Source organism: Alligator mississippiensis, chromosome 12 (genome assembly GCF_030867095.1).
Source record: "Alligator mississippiensis isolate rAllMis1 chromosome 12, rAllMis1, whole genome shotgun sequence".
Lineage (NCBI taxonomy): Eukaryota > Metazoa > Chordata > Crocodylia > Alligatoridae > Alligator > Alligator mississippiensis.
Window position 1 is genome coordinate 18891500 of NC_081835.1, and position 22558 is coordinate 18914057.

General features: G+C 46.1%; 1 protein-coding gene across 1 annotated transcript in view; it reads left to right on the forward strand.

Annotated features, from left to right (window-relative positions):
- The window catches only part of ABTB1 (ankyrin repeat and BTB domain containing 1), a 38504-nt gene extending 16049 nt beyond the window's left edge, over positions 1 to 22455 (forward strand). The window contains exons 8-12 of the mRNA XM_006264419.4: positions 4427 to 4542; positions 9760 to 9858; positions 10526 to 10693; positions 16719 to 16919; positions 19124 to 22455. Coding sequence (XP_006264481.1) covers positions 4427 to 4542; positions 9760 to 9858; positions 10526 to 10693; positions 16719 to 16919; positions 19124 to 19330 — 791 coding nt within the window. The 3' untranslated portion in view covers positions 19331 to 22455. The remainder of the gene's footprint in view (positions 1 to 4426; positions 4543 to 9759; positions 9859 to 10525; positions 10694 to 16718; positions 16920 to 19123) is intronic.
- Positions 22456 to 22558: the final 103 nt, after the last annotated feature.

The following is a 22558-nucleotide window of genomic DNA, read 5'->3' on the forward strand; positions in this document are numbered from 1 at the left end:
AACGTGCCCTCCAGTGTAGTTTTAGTGCACAGCTGCACGGCAGGCACCTCTTTCTGATCTCATGACCTAGAGCTAATCAGAATTTCCAAAGCACTCAGTATCTTGATACTGTGCAGGGAGTTGGAAAAAACGCAGCAGGAATTGATCTGATGTGTTGGACTGCAGCTGAGGTAGGCTAAGCATAATTACCTGCATATTTCCTCCCTCCTGCATGCTAATTTGTAACTACAGAAAACCTCTTATGCAGTTTGGGAGAACTCAGGATCTGTGTAGATTAACTCCTAATCCTTGGAATTGGAGGTATTCATAGAATAATGTTCAGGAGCTTTTTTGTGCCCATACTAGTGCACACAGCACTATCTGAGGTGGGATCAGTGGTTGCATTTAGTTCCAGCACTGTAGAAGAGGATGTATAATCTTGGAAAAGGATTTTTTCAACCCAGCTTAACCGGTGGTACATTATTAAAGACAATAGTGAAGCCTCAAGCAGATGATGAATTGGATAGTGCTGGACACTGCTGCAGAGTGGTACCAGCTGGAAGGGGCTCATGATTAAATTGTCCATCCCATACAGCTGCTGTGAGATTATTCTGAACAGTATTCTGTAGTCCTTTTGTCCTGTCTAGTTTCTGTGAGCATCTTGAGACCCTTTTAGATACTCCACATACATCTGTCTTTTTTTCATTTCATAACACTCTTTAGCCTCTCTTAAATTATTACTGTCCCTCTTTGGTTCTTATGCTTACCAGACAGTTGCAAGAGTGTGTTTTCCTTTACCCGAGTAATGCTCAAATATGTTTTCTTTAATCTTCTTTTCCAAATTAGTTCCTCCAGCTCTTATTTTGGTTTTTTTTTTTGGTTGTTTCCTGAATTCCTTTCATTTCTTGCACTTCTCAAACATCAGACAATGGATCTCCTGCTTGCTACCAACAGCTTAGACTGTGTTTGTATCATCTTTATCTCTTGTATCCTCTCAGCAAGAAATTCATGCTTATGTGTATAAAAAAATAAATAAAGAAGAGACTATTACCAAAATGTCACACCCTTGAATGTGCTATGCAGTGTCTGAATAGGTTTATATATACAGTCTAAATAGCACTACCTCTGGTGTGGGCATCGTGAGATCCTCTTGCTGTCTTTTGAAAGCACAGCGATCCTATGCAGAACCCATTTGGAGAATTCCTGCCCTCCAGTCTGCCATATTTCCTTGTGGGTCTTCGCCATAACATGGTGCATGCGTCCTTTGTGTCTGATGAAAGTGTTACCTGATCCCACCTGTCTGCTTTTACATTGTGTCCTTCACCATGGTGTCTGAGCTTGCCAGGTTGAGTAGATCTTTAGATCAAGGTTTTCTATATAGGTTCTTTTAATCCCTCTTACTTCTCCCAGGCATCTGTTGATTGCTAGACTGACGTGCCTAAAGTCATTCTTCTGAGTGATTCCATGTACGATGGGTGTTTTAAATTAGCACAAAGCATGCTCCAGGATTAAAACTTGTGCACAGGTCCTAGTGTCTCTTTATCTACGTCTAGACAAGACCTCTGTTTCACTTGGGGCTAATATTTGCAAACTGCAGTGGGATTTTTTGCTGAGAGGCACCATAGTCCATGATTAGCATGGTTCCTTGTGTACCACAGGGGTAGAAATCTTGACTAAGAATATGTCTTTGCAGAGGTAACCCAGATGATTGACACTCAGACTAGCTTATGCCAGATGTGAGCAGCCATACTGCAAAGCTGCTCATGAGTTACTATGTCCTCAGTGGTGCTGTACTCCCTTGTGTGTGTCGCTAGGATGTGGGGGAGCATATCCCATGGTTCATTGAAGTAAACAAGGCTGCTCGGGGTCATTTGCAGTGAATTGTGGGAGACCTCTCCTTTGCCCAAGTGGACAGCCAAATAATAAGAGGTGGTGCAATCACCTACCCTGGAAATCTTTAAGAGGAGATGGGATGGTCACTTTGTTAGGGTCACCTGACTCCCAGTCGTCTTTCCTGCCTAATGCAGGGGGGCTGGACCCTATAATCTTGCAAGGTCCCTTCCAGCCCCTTACGAACTATGAATAAGCCTACAGTTTCAGGTGAGCCAGGTAGCTGTGTCTAAAAATCCCACTAACCTTAGGAGATGGGTTTTGTGTGGATGGGAAGATGTTTAGGAGCAGCATGTTGGCACTGGAGTGGATCTCCTGGGTCACTAAGTCTGGTCCTTGGCTTTCTGAGGCTGTGTCCTTCGATTTCATGCATAAATGGCTAAAATGCAGCTTCCTAAAGAATTTACTGCGCAGTGAAGATGCATCTGAGAGAAAACAGAGCCCTTGTTCTTGACTATTTATGCTGTCCGGTAAGATGACAGGACCCTTCCTAAGAGCTGTGGTGTTTCTCCTTGGGTCACTGCCATGCCTGCCCATTCTCCCCATGGGTTTAGTGTCTGGGGAATGGAACTGCATCAGCACTTAGCACAGTCAGGAGGAGCAGTGCTGGTCCTCTTCCAGCACGCAGATGTGCACACAGGTTGCCAGACCCGTAGTGCCCTCTATCAGTGAGCGAGGGCTTCTGTGCATCCCACCCTTCCCAGCACCTGTTCAACCAGGAGAGGTGTCATGGTGGCATCTCTGCTGGCTGATGTGCCGCTGCAGGGGAGGGGGCGGAGGATTCGTACTGTGGCACATCTCGGTCTTGTTTCGCCCACCACCCGATGGAGTCATCTGATGGAGCTCATGTAACAATGAGCAAAATGTCAGGAAAAATGAAGTCTCAAGGTGACGTGATTCACCTGAAGAGAAGGGGGTTTTAAAGCAGTGAATCATTCTTGTCAGGAAAAACGACACCCTAATGAAGTGTTGCAGCGGCTAACTCTTTAATTTCTGAGAGTTGGTGTGTTTTTTCCCTTTGTTCCCAGCAGTGTCCGTTCCCCAACTGTACCACACGCTCTTCAGATACTCCCGGAGCACCCAAAACCACTCAAAATTTGTGCCTCAGAGAGTGCCCAGTCCACGGTGGACCCAACACTGCAAATGAGGGGTATAATTGGGCACAGAGGGGAAGGACTAGGCTGGCAACAATGAGGTTACGCAGTAATGCACGCATGGATCTCAATTTTAAACATTTCTTCCTCTGCCCTGGGGATATTGCAGTACTTGAGTACGTCGTCCTTGCTGATGGAACAATCACTGCAACACAATTCCCCCTAAAGTGGCGAAGCAGCTGGAGAAGCAGAGGAAAAATAAGCCTGGCAGCAGCCTCAAGAGAGGTCATCTAGTCCAACCCCCTATTCAAGGCAGGGTTATCTCTCTCCAGACCATCACAGCCAAATAAATGTTCATCTGTTTGGCACTTAAACTTGCAATGACAGATTCTGTAGCCTCTCAGAGGTATCTGTTGTAGATTTAACCACCCTCAGAGGTAGAAAGTTTTTCCTGATATCTAATCTAAACCTCCCTTGTGGCCATGTAAGCCCATTATTTGTTGTCCTGTATGTAGTGAACACAGAACAATTGATGGCCATCCTTTTTACAATTGTATTTTTTGTCTTGTCTTCTCTAAATTATACAGCCCCAGTTCTTCCTGCTTTCTTGTGTTGTGTGCATGGACAGAAGCTGCAGCAGGGATACGTTTCCCAGTATTAGTTGTGGCTGCCTCCAGCAGCCAAGGCAGACAAGGTTCTTTGCGTAAATCCAGTATCTTTTATTAGACCAACTAAAATAATTGGAAAAATTCTTCTTTACAAGCTTTTGGGTACAAACACCCTCCTTCAGGCAGAGGAAGCGCATGCAGTTGTTTTGCCCTCTTCCTAGCACAAAACAACTGCAGAAGTTTCCTCTGCCTGAAGAAGGGTGTTTGTACCTGAAAGCTTGCAGAGAAGAATTTTTCCAACTATTTTAGTTGGTCTAATAAAAGATACTGGATTTAGCCAAAGAACCTTGTTTGCCCGTGTCCTTAGACCAACACGGCTACAACCAGCACCCTTCCAATAGCCAAGAGGTTTAGGTCACAGGGCCCTGGATAAGTCAGGAGGCAGCCTCTACAGAGCAGTTCTCAACTGTAGGTCAGTAGCCTGCAGTCCCTGCAAAGAGGTCCAAGTGGGCATGTGGGCAGCTCCTTTTCCACACTGTAATCTGGAACTGGTTTCTTCCTGGTGAGGGACGGGCGAAGATTTAAGGAGGAAAACAGTGGAATCTGTATCCTTGCTCTCTCCAAATGGTAGTTCCTGCCTGGAGCATAACTAGGAAATGTATGCATGTGTGTATGAGAGAGAGAGAGAGAGAGAGAGAGTTACTTTTCTATTGTAGTGGAAACTAAAAGCCAAATAAGACTAACGTTCCCCAGAGACCAGTTTTTATCCGGAGGGTATCATTTGGGAATTTGTAGGCCTCTCTATTTTTTTTTTTTATTTTCCTTTTTTTCTTTATTTTGTTTTGCCTCTTCTAGTCTCTTCCAAGCCAGGGACCTGTGTGAAAGTGCTGACAATTGAGCCCCCTGGTAACTGCCGGCTCCAGGAGGACCTGGCTCTACTTGCAGACTGCGCCCTGCCAGCTGAACTGCGGGTAGGAAGCATTTATATTTCTTCCTACTCTTCAATGGGCCCTTCTGCCTGTGCTGTCTGTCCACAAGTGTTTAGTCTCATGCTCCCTGTGGGTCCTGTGGTCACTTTTTTGCTGACGTGAAAGGCATGTGCTGTGTTTCCAGACATCAAAGCCTTGTTCCGCACAGAAAGATGATGTACAGAGCACACCCTGGCTGCCTGCACCCACTCTTCCGCTAGGTTTATTTGTGTCCGTCCTTTCCTAGATTTCATCAAGGTCAAAGGTTTCCTCTTTGATACACAGTAGGGATAGGATGTTTGGACCCGTGTTTGACGTGTTATTGGGTTTCAAGACAGGAAAATGAGTTGTTTGGGTGGCAGCAGTCCTTTGGGCTTGTAGAAATGGACTGGATGCCTCACTGGGGTTACCTATCAACAGGGTTAAGCTAATCGTGCATTTGAGAGATGCCTGTCAATGTTTTAGCAGGGAGTTGGTTGTTGTGTTGCTTCTCAAGGGTGTTGTCATGGTTTGTGCCTTCCCTGTAAGCATCTTCCAATGGGTGAGCCTGCCAGATACTGGTGGGCCTCAGTTCTTCTTTGTCTTTCTTGTTTAGTGTCTTTATACTTTAATGGTTGTCCCAGGGTGTTTTTTTTTTCCTCATTAAGAAGTAAAGTTAATAAAATGCACTTTATTTTAAGCAGCTTCTATGCCTGTGGGTTGTGAAATAGAACAGTGTAGCAGAAGTAAGCAGTAAGGTTTGCTAACAACTGCTAGCTGCAGAGCAAAAGGTAATGTACCTGAAATGAGGAAAGGACGTCTCATTGTCTTGACTTGTATAACTTGGTGGCTGAGATTTCTTAAACATAGAAACATTTCTTATGGTCATAGAAATATAGATGATTGGGGTTGGAAGGGACCTCAGGAGGTCACATCTAGTCCAGCCCCCTGCCCAAAGCAGGATCAGCCCCAACTAGATCATCCTAGCCAAGGCTTTGTCTAGCCGGGTCTTAAAAAGCTCCAGGAGTGGAGATTCCACCACCTCTCTAGGTAACCTGCTCCAGTGTTTTACTACCCTCCTAGCGAGACAGATTTTCCTAATATCCTGTTAATAATAATAATAAGAATAATAGTTGTTTCAATATATTTTGTGCTGCCTTCTAGCAATCCATTCATCTTCACCACTGAGGTTCCCTCTACTAAGTCAGAAAGCTCTTTTTTTTTATTATACTTTTAATGTGGTTTTCATCATTTTTCATGTAGAGATGTAGTAGGGGGTCTTGCCTAGTGAAGTATTCCCAACCTCAAGCATTCAAACTTTGAGATTTGGACTTAAAATTGTAGAGCTTTTGGAGAAAACAGGTATCTTTGTATTGTAGTTGCTTTTTGGTCTCTGAGTCTTTAACACTAGGGTTTCATTATGAAGCCTCTGAGTGATAGATATTCAACTGAAGAAAAAAAAAAAGCAACCTAAGATTTTCCCATGGAAAGTTGGTATTGGGTCTTTAAGGGAAAATAAAAACTGCTTATTACAGGATTCAAAATTAAATAATGGGAATTGGCAGTGTTGAGTTTCTCCAATTTTTTTCAGCTTTTATCATATAGCCCAGAAAGAAAGTGGATCATAATCCAGTCTAAACATGTTCTGTTCATATTACTGTCCTGACTTGTGGATTTTCATGAATTTTTGGAAGGATGCTGTGCTAGTTCCCATCACCATGTTCCCTTGAACTGCCTTGTTTCAACTTGCTAAGTTGAAAAAATCCTCCCTTCTCCCAAACTAATTATAAAGAACCCCAAAAAACAGGACTTTAGTTCAAGTTAATCTGAGTGGTACCTCTTGGTGTTACCCCTTAGATTTTGTCTAAATCTTTGCTGGCTGAGATCCTTCTGTGAAGTAGGCATTTCAGATCCAAGGCAGGAATCTCATCTCGCTTTGGTATCGGGGAAACAGTATAACGTAAAGCCCTCGACCTAAAACGTCAAAGTCACGAACAGTCAGTCACAAACCTCCAGATTCTCAATAATGCTCTACAGAACATGCCAAGTAACAAATACCGATTTGTGAGAGAAGCCAGTATTTGTAGCCAGTGCTTCAGAACTGATTGCAAAAGCAAAACATTGAATTGCCAGGCAGCATACAGCTTTGTATGATGTGAAATTCAGGTGCATGTCTTTTTTCTGTAATACTCTGATGCTGAAGACATTAAATACATATTTTCTACCTTTAAGGAAAAAACTCCCTCTTTGAACTCTCACAGGTTTGACTCTGTTTATATAAGACAGCAAAACTAGGACATTTTACTAGACTTGCCAAGAGACATCTTCTGCAGTGCTGTGTGGTATTGCTTAGGTTTACCCCATGGTATTAAACTGCAGAATACAGAGATGTGGAAGCTATTTTGGGTGGTTATGTTGATTTTTGGTTTTTTGGCAAGCTGTTTTAGCCATCCACATATATTCATTGATCAGTACAATGAAGGGGCTATTCCATTATGTAAGGGGCTGCTTCTAACTGCCTTTTCCATGCAGTTAAAACCTGGGTGTCTATTTTTTAGTAGTTATTCTTGTTTGTACTTGACATTTTCTTTTTCTTGTTGCTATTTGCTTTTGGAACCAGGATTTTTGTTATTAGCTAAAACACGTTGGGAAAATCCCAACAAAACATTTCTAAAGGATTTGTCAGTTCATCAGAATCAAAATAGTTTGCAGCAGAAGCTTATTTCAACAGAGTTCCAGTAGAGCCCACACAGGTTTCCAGTCTGGTTTCCCAGTTGGCCAACCTCCTTTGTCATTGAGCCGTCCTGTGGAGGGTCTTAGTCTGAATCCAAGAGCTCCCAAGGCCCACGGCTCCGTGACAATTCTCCAATCTGAGGCTCGGAGTCCATTTCATGGAGCATTTTAAAAGCTTTGGTTTCTATGTGAATGTAGAGCAAAACCAAATTCTGCAATGTCAGAGTTCTCCTTAAAATGCAATGTCTCTGCCCAACGGATGAACCCTCAACAATGTCTTTTACCTCTTGGGTGCAACACTAACTTTTTGAATTCATAGAAACTAGAGGTGGAAAGCTCTAGTCTTTTCCCTTGACTAATGCAGGGTGATTGTTGTTAGGAGGTTTTGCTTTTGTTGGCTTGCTTTGTTCTTTTGCAGGTGCACCGGTTTGTACCTTGTGCTATAGTACCCCAATGACCCAATTTGCAGTTCGTTTTAAAATCTGATGTTTGATTACCAGTTGGCAATCTCATCATAAATTACTAGGTCATAATGAGACCCTGGATTTTATGTTGTAAACTATTTGCAACTGAATTTGCGTGAGGTGTTTATCCCCATAGAGCAAATTGCTTCTCCCTGCCTGTTGCTCAGAGTGTTGTTCTTGTCTGAACTTCAGCAGCAATCTCCTTTGGGGAAGAGATTTGTTCTTTCCATGTATGGTGATTTAAGCAACTGTGTTCAGTTCTTGAATTTTTGGTGCTTGCTTTGCAAATTGTTGCTAAGAAAACTGCTCTCTCAAGAATGCCTCTTTCTGACTTGCTGGCCAGGCATCTAGGACTCTATTCTCCAAGCTTGGGACCAGGAAAAATGCTTAATGTTGCCTGATGGTGGTCAGCAGGTCTGCTAAAGAAGCTCCTTGAGGGGGAAATGCCGTTGGATTGAGAGCAGACATCCCCTGAGCAGGACAACAGGGCAGAGGTGATGAGAGAGGTTTAAAAAGGACTCGGAGATGGACCAGAAGGGGAAGCCTCACACACAAAGATTTCAGCAGAAGGGAAGAGACAAGGATGCTTTTGTAGCAGGGCTTGAAGGGCAGGGGGGAGACTTTATGGTGGCACCAGCCAAAGTCAGAAAAGCCAGACTGGGCTGACAGGACTTCGTGGTGCAGATGACAAGCTGCAAAGTGTTTGAAAGGACCCTGAGCCCAAAGCATGTGTGGAACTGAGGCAGGAGAATGAATGTAGAGGTTGCTTTCATTGCAGAGAGACCTGCTGCAATTAAAGGCATATGAGTGAGCCCGAGCGGGGCTGCTGCGGGTTCTGGGAAAGCGGCAGTGGAGTGTCAGCCACAGCCGCATTGTGAATGCCACCGAGCTTAGCTCTGTGCTATAATTAGAAACCAGCTTGTGCCAAGTGGTGCTGTGTGCTCGGAGCGAGCCCAGGCTGCCATGTTCAAGCACACTGTGAGCCCATGCCAGCTCAGCGCCGGGCCACATTGTGGGAGAGCACCAGCTGTGCACACACGATGCTCTGTGACATGCTGCCTCGCTGCCGTCCGGGTCCTTTCCTAGTCCGGTTATGGGGGATGGGGAGGGACAAACCAAACCATTTCTCCTTCAGTCACCTGAACTGGTGGTTGGTAGCAGGGATGGGAGGCAGGTGGAAGTTTCCTCGCTTGCCATCCCAGAGTGTGGGAGGACACCCCTGGGCCAGCTGTGGGTGTGAGCATCTGAGAGAGATGCACAGCTCAAGGACTTATACCTGGATAGAAGTGAATAGAAAGAGCTCTCTCCACGTGTCCCCCAGGGGATAATGGGCTTGTGTTTCATGCTTGTGAAGGTAGCTATGCATTTCAATTCTCTTGTAGGCAGAGAGAGTAATTTAGAAGCAACTTGTATTGGGAAGTGTCATCATTTGGAAAAAAAAAAATGAAGAAGAAAGGAAAAAAAACAAGCCACCAAACTAAACGTGCCTGGCTTGGCACGTGGGACTGGGAATGTCGTTTTCAGTATTTCAGCCCTAGAAGTAGTTTAACTTTTCTTTTTTTAGACTGCAGATTTGAGGGGAATAAAATGCACATGGAAACCACTGTACTGCTTTGAACATGGCTGCAATCTTCAAGTTGCTTTAGACCTGCAAACTTACTTATTCATTTGATCTATAAAATGCACTTTTGGCATATGCAGTAATTCAACAACATGCTGCCACTTGACTACCGTATATGATGCCCATTTCATGAAATGGCAGCAATCTACCCAGAAACCTGCTGCCTCTTTAAAAGTCAGAGAGAGGGTCCTTCCCTGGGTCTCTCGAGTGAAGAAACGGGGGGAGGTAAGTCTCTGTTCAGAAGCCTCTGAGCTGAGACTGGCAGATACAAGGTGAAGAGCTAGGAAGAATTTTGTGGGTGATCTCTGTTGTCACATGGGTAGTAGAGCCAGGGCACTCAGGGCTTTCCACATCAATCACTTGCTTAAGCCCTGGCTGTTAAATGCATATTTTCATTTACATTCGTTTCTTTTGTTTTTCCAGGTGGGTTTTGGGGAGCTACCATTTGACAGCACCGACAACTTCAACTGCTGCCCTGATGTGTGCTTCCGAGTGGCAGAATACAACTTTCTGTGCCATAAGGCATGTGCTTACATTATAATTTCCTCTGTCTATACCCATCTTTCTCCCCCCTTCAGTCCAAGGTGGTATTTCCAGTAAAGAAACCATTGGCTTTCTATTGAAGCCAGTCAGTGTCCTGCTGCAGCTGTAAGCTAAACTTGAAGTTCCTTTCCTAATGAAAACTTCTTTACCTTGTGAGGGAGGCAAACAGGACATGGATTTATGAGTTGCAGCAAAGTATTAATTGCTGGGAAAGTTTTTTTTTTCTCATCTGCTGTCAGTGAAAAGCCAGTTCCTCGTGTTGGCCAGGGGGCTGTAGTGCTGAGAGTGAGAGAGGTTTTTTTTTCTTCTTAAGAGACCCCACACAAGTTAAGGTGATATTAGGAAGAGAGTCTGGAAGCCTGACTCCTCCTCTTAAGTACTATCTATTATTATTTTAGACAGATCAAGATTTCTTTCTTTTTTGCTTCTGGGGGCAAACATGAAAGAATAAGATTGTGGGGGAGGAAAAGAAGGTTCTTGGAGACTTGCTGTAAAACCTGACACGTTGGTGCGATACTGGTGCTGTACTTCAGAAATTGCTACCGAGTTCTGAAAGGGTCTCCTGGCTGGCACCTGGCCAGTGCTGTTCGGCTTTGTCCGGCGGAAGGGGAGGCTGGCATCAGCCCGTGTTTCCTCTCCCGAGCAGGCATTTTTCTGTGGCCGCAGCGATTACTTCAAAGCCCTTCTTGAGGATCACTTCTGTGAGAGCGAGGAGCTGCAGACGCAGCCCAGCATCCCCGTGGTGACGCTTCATGACATCTCGGAAGACATCTTCATACGAGTTCTCTACTACATTTACAGCGATGACACCGAGGTGAGTCTGGCCTTTCAGAGCATTCCTAAATGTGCTTGCACGAGGTTCAGCCGTTAGCACCCTGGTGCTGGTGGGTTATATACCACTTTCCTCACTTGCTTGCTAGTACCCTGCCTTGCCTATATTGTGGACTAGACAGCAGTTTGGCTTCCTGAGCAACCACTGTGCAGCTAAATGTCATGGGTATCTTTCATCCCAAGCTACACCTGTAGGTGAGGTTCTCCCTGCTTTGGCTAGCTGTACAAGGCTGGACTTGCAGGGCTCTGATTCCTCAGCAGATGCTATTGTGTGACTTTGCTCTGAAAAGAGGGGCATGCTCAGTATTTTACCATTAGATGGCAGCGTAAGCACGTGTACAGAAGTGCTAAGGTTTGGGGACCTGGCTTGTTCCCTCTTGACATTTGCAGCCAGTTTCAGAATTCATAACAATTCATTAATGTCATTATTGTTTATTGCTGTGGTGCCTAGAAAGAAGCTCTTGCCAGAGCACGAGGCCCGAGTGTGCCAGGCTTTTTACACTCAACACAAGACCCAGAGCTTGTGGTCTCATTTAAAAGTGCAGCAAAGCTCTGAGCAGCTGCGTGCTTTTATTGCAAGTGTTTTCCCTGTGTCTAGTTACACATGAGAAGTCAGGGTGCGCTTGGGCAGTGCTGAAATGGTTGAAGATGATGGCACACCTGTTGTCCCCCTGCGACAGGGAGCCCTGCGGACTGTGCTCTTGGCAGGGAATGCACCAAGTAAGGAGAAGGGTCACAGCTGCAACCATGTTCCTACTGATTAGCTTGGCAGTGGGTGGTCCTAGGAAGGCTCTGAGGCAGGAAGGAAAGTGATTTATCAGGCAGGAGGTCACTACGAACTACTGTAAATACTTGAATATAAAACGACCCCACCCCCATCAGCCTTGTCTTAGATTTGCGTATGGTGGGGAAGCAGGTGGCGACTGCTGCAGCTTTGGCTCTGGCACTGAGCTTGGGTCGGGGCCAGTGTCAGACCCGTTGCAGCCTCTTGCTCCCCTTCCCACACCCACTTTGCTTGCCCTCTGCAGCTTCTGCTCCCCTTTGCTCCCTTCCCCACCCTACTGTCAAACACAGCTCAGTTTGGATTCCCTCCTGGGCATGGAGCACATGGAAAATCCATTCCCTGCCCAGCCAGTTGGCAGTGCCAATGCTGCTGCATGGCTGGCAAGGGTTGCACTTCCATATGCTGTGCTCCAGGGAGTGAACAGAGCCCAAGTAACATTTGACAGTAAGCTGTGGTTTTGGGGAGACAGACACTGGGTGTAGTTGGGGAAGGGGCAAAGGCTCTGGGGGTGGGCGGGTGCAGGAAAGCTGCAGGGGGAATTGGGAGGGGGGGTAAAGGGTGAGGAGGACACCTGACCCCTTCTCCTGGCCACCCAATATTCCCCTCCCCCCCCCCTGCTTTCCCTGTTTGGGCAGGGGGTGAATTCAAGGCAACTGACCAATAATTAGATTCTATACCTGGAAAATTATAACAAATGTATACACATTTTATATATATAGAATCTAATTATGGGGGAGGGTCATCTTAGATTTAAATACATATGGTACCTCTTAACACATCTGCCCACAACCTCCTGTCAACTGTGCACTGAAGTGACTGGTGGAAAAGGTACTGAGCAGCCTGCAGCACGTTGAGTCCTTGCCACAGCCCTACAACCAGACCCAGTTCCACTGCACTGACTAGAGTCTGGTTTTCCACCTGCTGTTGCCCAAGTCAAAATGCTTCTGTAAAGGAGCAGAGCAGCTGTTCCATCCAGAGGGGCTTTCGGCATGAGCTGCCCCTCTGGCTCGCTGACCTCATTCTGTCTTCAAGCAAGGCGCTGAGCTAAGTGACTTCTTGAAGTCCCTTTCTACAGTAGTTCAGTTCGCTCAAAGAGTTTACTCTGATTTAAAATCATGTCTTGTATCTTCCACCAGCTTTCTGTGCTGCAATATGTGTGTTCCCGTGAATAATCCATCTCTTTGGGAAACTTGCCAGGAAAAATCCTCAAGAAAACTTTTAAATATTTAAGTTCTATGTTTTATACAGGGTTATTTTTTTTCCCCCCTTCCCATACCTGGTACCCACGTAAACAGAGCCCCCTCCCTGCTTCACCTTGCCTTCTTTTTTTTTTCTTCTTTTTTTAGGATTTAAAATTTCTTTCTTCTTCCTATCCTGCCCTGGTTATATGAGAAGTTGTGAAAAGGAAAAGTGTGTGTTTGGTGCAGGAGGTTCTGGGTGAAAATTTAAGTGCCCTGGGGTATTTGACTGGAGACACCAGAGACTTTAAAAGGGATGTTGCTATTTTTTTCTTGTTCTTTAACAAATGATTATTTGAGCATGGCTGTTTTCAGAACCAGTTATTTAAATTCTTGTGATCCACTAGATTCCCAAAATGTTACCCTGGAAAGTCTTTGCAGTTGCTGTAGGAGTGAAACTCAAGCAGGGTTTGTAGTAAAATCCCCTGAAGAGAAGGGTAGGTGGCAGATGAGACTCATGTGGAGAAGTCATAAACTCAGGAGAGGTATAAAGATGGCTTTAAAGTACAGGTCAAGCAAGGTGAGCATAGATCTGGGGACCTGTGTGCATAGCAGCAATTGATGAATAACCCCCAAGGACCTTGTTGAACTGCAGAGCTTTGTTACCACATTTAGCATTCAAATGATTGCAAGCCTTCAGCACAGCTCTGTTGCACAAGAATTTGTGTTGCCCTTCCAATTACACTTGCTCTGAGTAGATGCGTCTGTGGCTGCTTCTTGTTCAGCACCCCTTCATAGTTGGGTATGATTGTTTTATCTGTGGGTCTGAAGATGACTGATGAGACCAATCTAGGATCAACAGACTATGTTGCAACTCGGGCATATGTTTCTGGGCAGAGTGGGTGGCTCTGGATGCTTGATTAGGTCTGCAAGACTGATTTGGACCGAGTCTGTGGCTAGTACTGGTGTGGACAGCCATGCATATACTGCAGCTGTAATGGCATAGTCAGTCTTCCTAGTGCTGTCTCACTCTGCAATGGTCATGTGGGTGTGGGCAGCACTGCTCCTAGCCCTGCTTGCCTAGCAGCCGCTCGGGGTAGCTTGCACACATGCAGAGTTGCAAGTGCATGGTTCTCTAGTACCAGCCAACAAGATGAAACTCTCCATTCATTAGCTCCCAGAGTCTCATAATGTGACTGGGTCTTTTCTGAAGCCTGTGCTTGTTGTTATCCACAAATCCTTTTACAAACCCAAGTGACTGGCTGTCGTCTTTGCAATCTCCTTCACATTAGCAGTAGCAAATTTGCCCAGTGAAAGAATCCCAGTGCCAGGTTAATGATGCAGATGACTAGTTGAAATAAGATTTGCTTAGCAAGAGAAAAAAGCCTGAGTAAAACTAAGCACTGATGTCTTTCTTGCCTGTCTCCTGATTCACTTTCCTTGGATGACTTGCAGAATGAAAACAAAAGATATAGGAAACTTCAGGCTGTGTGTGTAGCCAAAAAACTCCTGTGCATGAAGGTCAAATGTCGGGGATTTAACTTGATCTTCTGTGCTGAGGTTGCTCTCATTGAAGTGGTCACAGATTCCCATCCACATTTGTGGACACTAGGGGATGGTGGCTGTTGAGCTCCTGTTGGGGTGTGTTGCCTCTTGTTCCCAACAACACCTGTTACTGGAATGTGTCCGCACACCCCAGCCATGCATTATATGCATTGGGGGTACAAATTGGCACAGTTTGCTAAACTCCATGTGGTTCAGTGTCCACTTGTATTGGACTGAATTTGGCCTTGTGTTCCTGTAATGGAGCCTGGGGCTTGTGTTACTTTGAGAGAGAGAGACTGCAACAGGAAGAGCCCCAGGAAGCTGAGCCAGAGTTCATTGCAGGAGGGAAGGTGGCAAGGAAGCAACTGCAGCTTAGGTGCAGTAAGCTGCCTGTGAAGATGAGGGAGCATACCTGCAGCTAGTCAAGAGAAGACCTGAGCAGAAGAAGAGGAGCCTAGGGGATATAAGCCTGAGTCCCTGAGGCAGAGGAGCAGTGTAGCCCTGATCTCTGCAGAGTTGCTCATGCCAGTTCAGGCTGGTGTGGAGCGGGAGCTGCAGGCCATGGCAGGTAGTGCCAGGGTGGGGAGAGTCAGAGTCGAAAAGTGGCCTGGCGTTGGTATGATGATGACTCAGAGGGGGGACTTTGAGTTTAAAGTGGTTGCTTGAAGTTTTGTTCTAGTTTGTACCGGAGGACTAGATGTGGCTGTAGGGGTGGAAGGGAGGCCATAGAGGTGCCTGAGGGGCACATTAGGTCAAGCCCTGCCAGGGGCAGGGGTGGAAGGCACAGGCAGGCTGAGGCCAAGAGGGCCAGGACCTGAGCCCAGAGGGAAGCAAGTGGCTGACAAGAGGCTGAGACTGGAAAGTCCAGGCCAGAGCCGGTGGGCCTAGGCTACCAGTCAACAGGTAGAGTAATCTGTGGGCTAAGGCTAAGAAAGCCAAAGCCTATACAGAAAGGCAGGCGGTGACCAAGTAAGATCTGCGAGGCATGGGTATGGGGGCATCAGGAGACCACAATCAAGCTTTAAGGGTTAAATAAGGTCCATTTGGGGCATAGGTGGTGGCCTGCGGCTCACAGTGCCAGCTGGGCACCAGTAGACGTACTGGTGGTGGAGAGAGACGCCCGCAGAGAACAGAGTAGTGGGGAGTTAGCAAGCCAAGGATCCAGACACCCTGAGGGGTTGCTCGGATCAATAGAGGACAGTCGGAGCACTCCAGGACTTGGGCAGCCTCCCAGTTAATAAAAAGGAACATCATGGCAGGGCAGGTGAGAAGTGGGGATTGGGAGGGATTTACATAGAGAACCCGGAGGGCAGGCAGGATTAGGGTGACCCTAGTGGGGTACCACAACCCCCAGTGCCTGCCCTTCACATTTCCCTGCTCCCCCCTCCTTCTTGATGTCCAAAGGGATTATTTTTAGCTGGTTTTGGCTCTGAAAGTAGCTGATCTGAGGTAGTACTCACTTATTGTGTGGTGCAGAACCGGAGACAGTCTTTGTTCCACAGCGTTCATGTTTGTAGTTTATCACTCTGCATTGAAAAGAAAAGAAGTCTCTCTCTCTCTCTCTTCAGGTCCTGTACAGAAAAAAAAGAGGATTTAGAGGGGCAAAATGGAAGCTGCTTTCTTTGTATGCTAGTTTGCTCTTTGCGGTGCGTACAGGGCTCTAAAAAGGGCGAGAACAAATTTGCACCCATTTGGAACTGCAGAGTGAACTTGGCTCGTGGGAAGCTAATGCATTCGATTGCTGTTCTTCACACATGGTTTGCCATTGCCGGCTGAGAACTCCCTATCCCCAGATGAACTGCAGCACAGCTCCATACTTGTTAGTCTCCTTTTTCAGGGACTAGCTTGGAGGAGGATGTGTTCTGTGAACCCGTGGGGCTCCCCAGGTAGAGGCTATGGCAGCCCCTCTTTCTAGCTCACCCCGTTCCTCCTTAGCAGGCTGAGCGCTGTGCCGTGCTAGCTGACTTAATGGAGAGCCTGTTAAGCAGGAAACCCTCAAAATGTCTTGCAGTAAGTGCCCAGCAGTACTAACACTGAGACATTGTTCTGGTGACAGGGGGCGGCTGTCTGTCAGTACGGTACTATTTTTGCCTCTGTATGTTGGTTTTTTGCTCCTTCAGTCAAAGCCTCCTTCTTTCACCCACCTTGATTCAAGGAGACCTTCCTTGATTTGATGGTGGCTGCATTGGACTCCTTTCAGTGTGACTCTTAGCTGGGTGCAGAGTGACAAGCCTTTTCACCACGTTCCCTTTGCAGCTCTGCCAACTCCTGTCAGGCCATGGAGAGAGGAATAAAAGCCGGAGTCCAGGAGGTGAGGTCTTCTCTTGAGCATGGCAGCATGGAGAGTTCTTCCCAGGGCTGTAAAGCTTGCCTTGGTGTTTGTCCACTCCCCTTTCAGGAAACTACACTTAAACCTGGATAGAAGAGGGAAGTGTAACTGCCAGATGTGCATGGTCTAGGCACAGCTCTGTTTTCAATGACTTTCTCCCTCGCATTGCCAGCTGTCTCCAGAGAATGCCTATGAGGTGCTGTGTGTAGCAGACATGTACCTGTTGCCGGGGCTCAAACGTCTGTGTGGGAGAACCTTGGCTCAGACCCTTGACGAGGATAACGTTGTGAACATCTGGAGGATTGCAAAGCTGTTCCAGCTGACCCGGCTGGAGGACCAGTGCACGGAGTACATGGCAAAGATCATTGAGAAGGTACCTGAAATCTCTCCCTAATATGTTTTGGGTGTGGTCATTCAGTGTGCAAACACATTTAAAGCTTCACATTTAAAGGGCTACTTCTGAAGCCCTTGGGTCATGAGTTAATTGAATTTGGCAGTATCACCATGGTCCTTCTTAGCCAATTATCCATCACGTACGGCTTGATACAAGCCCTAGAAGGGAGGACATGAGGAATAGCACAGGGCATTGCAGGTAATGCTGCTGATATGCATTGTCAGTGTACCTCGGCTAACTTAAAACTACCTGCCTTAGTTGCCTGCTTTTGGCGCTCAGTGCAAGTCTCAGAACCTGCTTGAGAAGCACAGTAAGTACTGGGATGGGGAGCTCTCACTGAGACCTATGCTGCTGCAACTTGCAGCATGTACAGACATTTGCTCTCCCAGGAGAAAGTCTCTTGGGAGTGATTTAACCCTGGTTGTTCCTGGGTTATTTTTCTCTTGGATCAGCCATTGTTTACTTGCCTGAACGTCTGTATGCTCATGTTTTCTTCTTGGAGAGCAGCAACGCTCCCAGAAGAAACTGATTGTCTGTAGAAAGCTATGGCTGCTACCAGTACCCAAGCTAGGAACCCTGAACCTACTCCAGGTATGTCTGCTGTACACTGGAGTCACTGTGACTGCAGAACAGATGTGTCCTGAAGCGCAGCGGGGAGCTGTGTGCTCAGAGCAGCATTGACTTGTGCTCCATTTGGCTCTTTCCTAATTCTGGATGCAGCAGTGAATTAATATGCACCCCGAGAGCCAGCAAAGGACTATAGCGGCAGTAACTGAGCAGCTCCATGCCCTGGGCAGCAGTGGAGCAGTTACTGTTTTGTGCCTCTCCCTCCTTAATTTGGCAGTTAGGGCTGGTCCCTGATCACACACCCTTAGTTATGCTACTATAGATATGCTACTTCTCCCGTTGGGAGAAGTTTGCTGATCCTCATCAGTTGCTACCAGATCTTATTATACTGGAATTTCATTTCCAAGGCTCTATTGTTCTGTGTTGTGTGTTCGTGTCGGTTGCCCGTTTCTTCTGTTTGCAAAGATCCAGGAGTCTGTGACATCTGCAGAGAGTCTCCATACGGCAAGGACAGACTGGATTCTACCTAGGTATTTGTGCCTAGGCAGGTCACTGGTTTTATAAGTGTTTTTAATTAACACTCCCACATGAGCTGTAACAATTTTTACCTGCAGCTGAGAGGCTGTGAGAAAGGCATGAAATTCTTTTTAGCCTGTGGAAGCAACAAGGAAAATAACTTCCAAATGGTTCCTCCTTGCTCAGAAGTACCATTTTGGTACAAAGGAGAGAAAAACGCCTTGGTGAAGTTTTAGGATTGGCTTTAAGGAGAAGGAGTTGTTTGACCCCAGTAGGAAGGAGTGCTAGAATCGGTGATTAAACTGGATCCCTGCTGTGGGAGGTTGTCTGTGAAAAGAATTTTAGAGCATTTTCCCATCATTTGTTCCTAGCACCATTGTTAAGTCTAGGGGAAGGCAGCAAGAGGGCATCAGCATTGTAAGCGCAGAGTCGTCTAGCAGCGCTCAGAGCTGGTCAAAGTGACCCAGGGTTTATAAAGCCAGCACTTTACTACTGTGGCACTTTCTACTGGGGAGCTGAATTGGCGCTGGCAGCAATGAGAAACTTTTGGTAAAACAGTGCAGCGTGGGCCAGGCATAAGGTGCTGTTTCAGAGCAGACAGTTCTTGTGTCTCTGCCATAGACAGAAGCTCTTCTCTTGCTCTTGTCTTTCTTAGCATAATTTTTTGGCTGGTGTTCTTTCTTGGTGGTGAGGGAAATGCTCAGAAATAGTGTAAATGGTGCCCGATCACTCTGGTGCAGGACTGTTCTTCAGGGGATGTTACAGAAGGCAGCATTCGGGGTGCAGCTGTCCTGAAAAATCCTGTTAGGCTCTTTTTAGAAAAGTTGGAGTCGTTTCAGTGGTGGCTGCAAATCTTGGGCTTGGCAGTCCTGGAGACTGAAGCTTTAGTGCAGAGTGGCTTTGGCCGCAGAACAAGCTTTCTCCAGGCTGGCCCTTGTTGATGTTCCTGCCCTTACCCTTTGACACGAGGGAACAGGACTTGTTTCCCTTCAGTAAAGTCCTTTGCAAAAACAGCTGGCTGTCTTGATGAGAGCATAAGGGTATATCCCCATCTTCCTCCTAGTTCTTCCTAATGGCCATCTTGTTTTCCATCCTTCCAGCTAGTGGAGTTGGAGGAGTTTGTGGCTGCAGTGAAGGAGAATGCCGAGGCGGTGGAGGAACGGCAGGAGACGGATTCCATCCCTCTCGTTGATGACATCCGCTTCCACATCACCAGCAACGTGCAGACTTACAGTGCCATCGAGGAGGCCAACCAGAAACTGGAGGCACTGGAGGACCTCCTGGCCAGTATAGGGCTCGAGTGCTGAAGTCTGAAATCTGGCCTGTCACGTGCAGTGAGCAGCTCGCACGGCCCCATGCTGGTGGACTCTGAGTGCAAGAACATTTGTGTCTTAGTCAAATGTTTGTCTTTATTTCTCTCCTCCTTCCCACCCCCTGCCAGGCATGGCTTCCTTTTAACTTATTCATGTCTGGACATTTGCATGTTTATTTTCCAGGATAGGATCCCAAAGTGCCCCAGCTCCACAGTTACTGCTTGTACCATCCAGCACTGATATGTGGCTGCAAACCCTAAGGGTAACAGAGTTGTACTGTAGGGGGTTCAAACCAGAGCATTTTTTCCCCATTACCACCTGCAAGGGAACCGAACTGGATTAAACTTGGTGTGAAGGAAATTCTTAGAAATAACCAGCTTGTCTTTCCCTTTCACTGTCCTGGGGTGATAGCAGAAAAAATGGCATTTCCTACCAGGGCCACAGGAATGTTCTCACAGGAGGCACAAACTGTCTGCACACATTGCTCCTATTTTTGTGCACAAACAACTAAGTTAGTGTACAGTGCTGCTTGTTTTGGGTTTTTTTGTCCTTGCCTCCAAACTGGCACTTAGATTTGCATGCTCAGGGTTGTGCATGGGAATTCAGGTTTTCAGTCCATGTTCTGGCACATTGACACTTTTCTTGGTCAAGGCAAATGGACTCCTGATATTTCTTTTCCTGGTATTGTGTACAATGTGCAGCTTTGGAAGCCAAAAGTTTTAGCTTCTGAAAAGGAATTGAGAGAAGTGCAAAATAGACCCGCAGCAGAAAGAGACAGCTTCCTAAGGAGCCAGCAGCTTTTCATTTGCACTGAAATAGAGGTTCTGCCTTTTGTGCCTCTCTCTTGGGGAATAAATGCCTTTCCTCTCAGAGCTGGCACTTCTGTTGGCCTGTTGTGTCGGGGTGAAGGTGAGACTTGTCAGGCAGGGGGGTGGGCTGGTAATTTAGAAAAGGAAAAGGGAGACTTTCAGAATGCCTCAATCCATCTCTTTTGCTGTCTCACCTTTTGACTTTGCTTAGGTTATAAAAACCTTGAAGCTTATTGTTCTTCAGGAAGCTCTCTGTTTGTTTTGAATGTGTTTATGGAGGCTTCTTCCCCCGGGAGATGGTATCTTTCAGGAGTCTGGTCTCCCCTTGCCTTCCAGTGTGGGATGAGGCTGTTCTCTCTCCTCACCAGGCAGCAGGCAACGTTCTTGTATAAAATACACCAAATCACTGGGACTTGTTCTTGGAGCTGTTCTAGTGATGGAAACTTAGAATTGCCAAGGATTTTGCAGAGCCCTTTGTCACCAAGGCTCTTTGGGATTGTTGAGAAGAAAGAAAGGATGCTTTTTTGCAGTATCTTAAGCATAGGAGGAAATAAACTGGGCTGCATGAACTGCTCGGGAAGCCTTGTACTAACAGTGCTGCCATCACCGATGGATGTGGCTGTTCTATAATAATTACACGAGTCATTGTGTTTTTAATATTTGGAGGTGATATTGCTTGCTTAGATAATTGAATCTGGGCTCCCGTCTGCTCCTCTGGCTAGGAGCGTTCTTCCAACATAAGCTCAGGAAGGGGTTTAAGTTCCCTTGCATAGGATGGGTTGTGCTGTCTTGTGACTTATGCCTTACACTTTTGAATCTGCAGGCCTGACTTCTGAAACGGCTCAAGTAGTTGGTGAAAGTGCATGGGGTCATCCAGGTGTAGCTGTGATTATAAAGTTGCCACAGAATTTGACCAGTAGACTGCTCCAGAGCAGCTCGGTGTTGGTGAAAGAGCAGGTGCTGCCTGCCAGGTTTGAAATGCTGTTCAAGCAGTTCCTGCTTCCATTTCTGCTTGCAACACCCATGTCAAAACACAGGGAGTTTTCTGGTTTGCTCTCAGCAAGGGTGAAGCCTGCAGCATGTTGGGTTTGGAAGAGTGACATACATTTGTGTTCTGCTTGGTTCGTTGCTTGGAGCACTTTGACTTTTGTAGTCACCGTCTACAAAAGTGAGAACAGTGGTGAGAACAGAAGGAGGAGGTTCCACGAGGCTAAATGACCAGAGCTGGTGAAGGGTGTCTCGGCTGAGACCTGAGTTGGAACGAGTGATACTAAAACCTTTATTTTTGTCGAGTGAAGGAATGGTGGTGTCCCACCCTTTGTGAGGTGCTGGGTTCTTCAAAGATTTGCCTAAGAAACGTATTAGGCCAAAATGATGAATCCCTTCACCAGGCTAGTTCAGTTATGTATTTTCCTTCCCTCGATTGCTACAAGTGACATGAAATATATACAGGTTGATTTTAGTTTATTGACTCCTTTTGGCTTCTGCTGCATAAATTCCCCTTCTTGCAATGCTACCATCCTTTCTTGCTCACCGATGGTCACGGGCCACTGACTTAGATGGAGCAGCACAAGCATGGCCTTGGCCTTTGACCTCAGAGCATGGTGGGTTTGGGAGTTCGGTGGTGAATGAAATCCAGAAATGGAACTGTTGAGAAACGTGCTCCCACTTTCCTCTGTAGGGGTCTTTACTTTTTAAAATGAGGACAATGGTGTGGGACCGGATTAAAATAGCTGAACTACTCTGAAATATTTTCTATGTGACCACCAGTATGTGTTTCCATTCCTGTATCTTTAAATGTGGAGCCAACAAGGATATAATTATTGCAGGATAAAAGGTCAGTGGGGCTTTCTAGTTGTCCTGGGAATGCAGTTCCTCACAAACTGTCAGCATGCCAAGAAGATTCAGAAAATATTGTAGTTTTGCTTGCAATTTTTGGGGCAAAACCTCTGAACCCAACTGGATTGTCCAGTCACTCAGAGCATCTTTCAGTTCCTTGCCATTGCAAAACAGGGTTATGAAGAAACACAGATAAGCAACTGCTTAGCATACAACCAATTTTTTACCTGGTCAGACTCACTCTATTCTTGATGGTTGCAAATAATTTTATTACGAGGTAAATTAGTTATTTTTTTTCTTCTATTTGTGTGTCCTTTTTTTGTGTTCCCTATTGTGTGTTGTCCCTGTCCTTTTTATTTACCATTAGCCATGGGTTGAATTAAGGAGACTGTAAAGTGCATCAGAGCAGCAATATATTTAAAAATTGTAATGTGTAAGCATGTGTGCAGCAATAAAAAAATATATATTTCACTATGTCTCAGTGGCAGCCTATTCATTAGTGATCATGATGACTTCTGCCTGGCTTGAGCTCTGAAGGAAATTGTCTGGTTTATTCAGCTGACATCTCCCCACC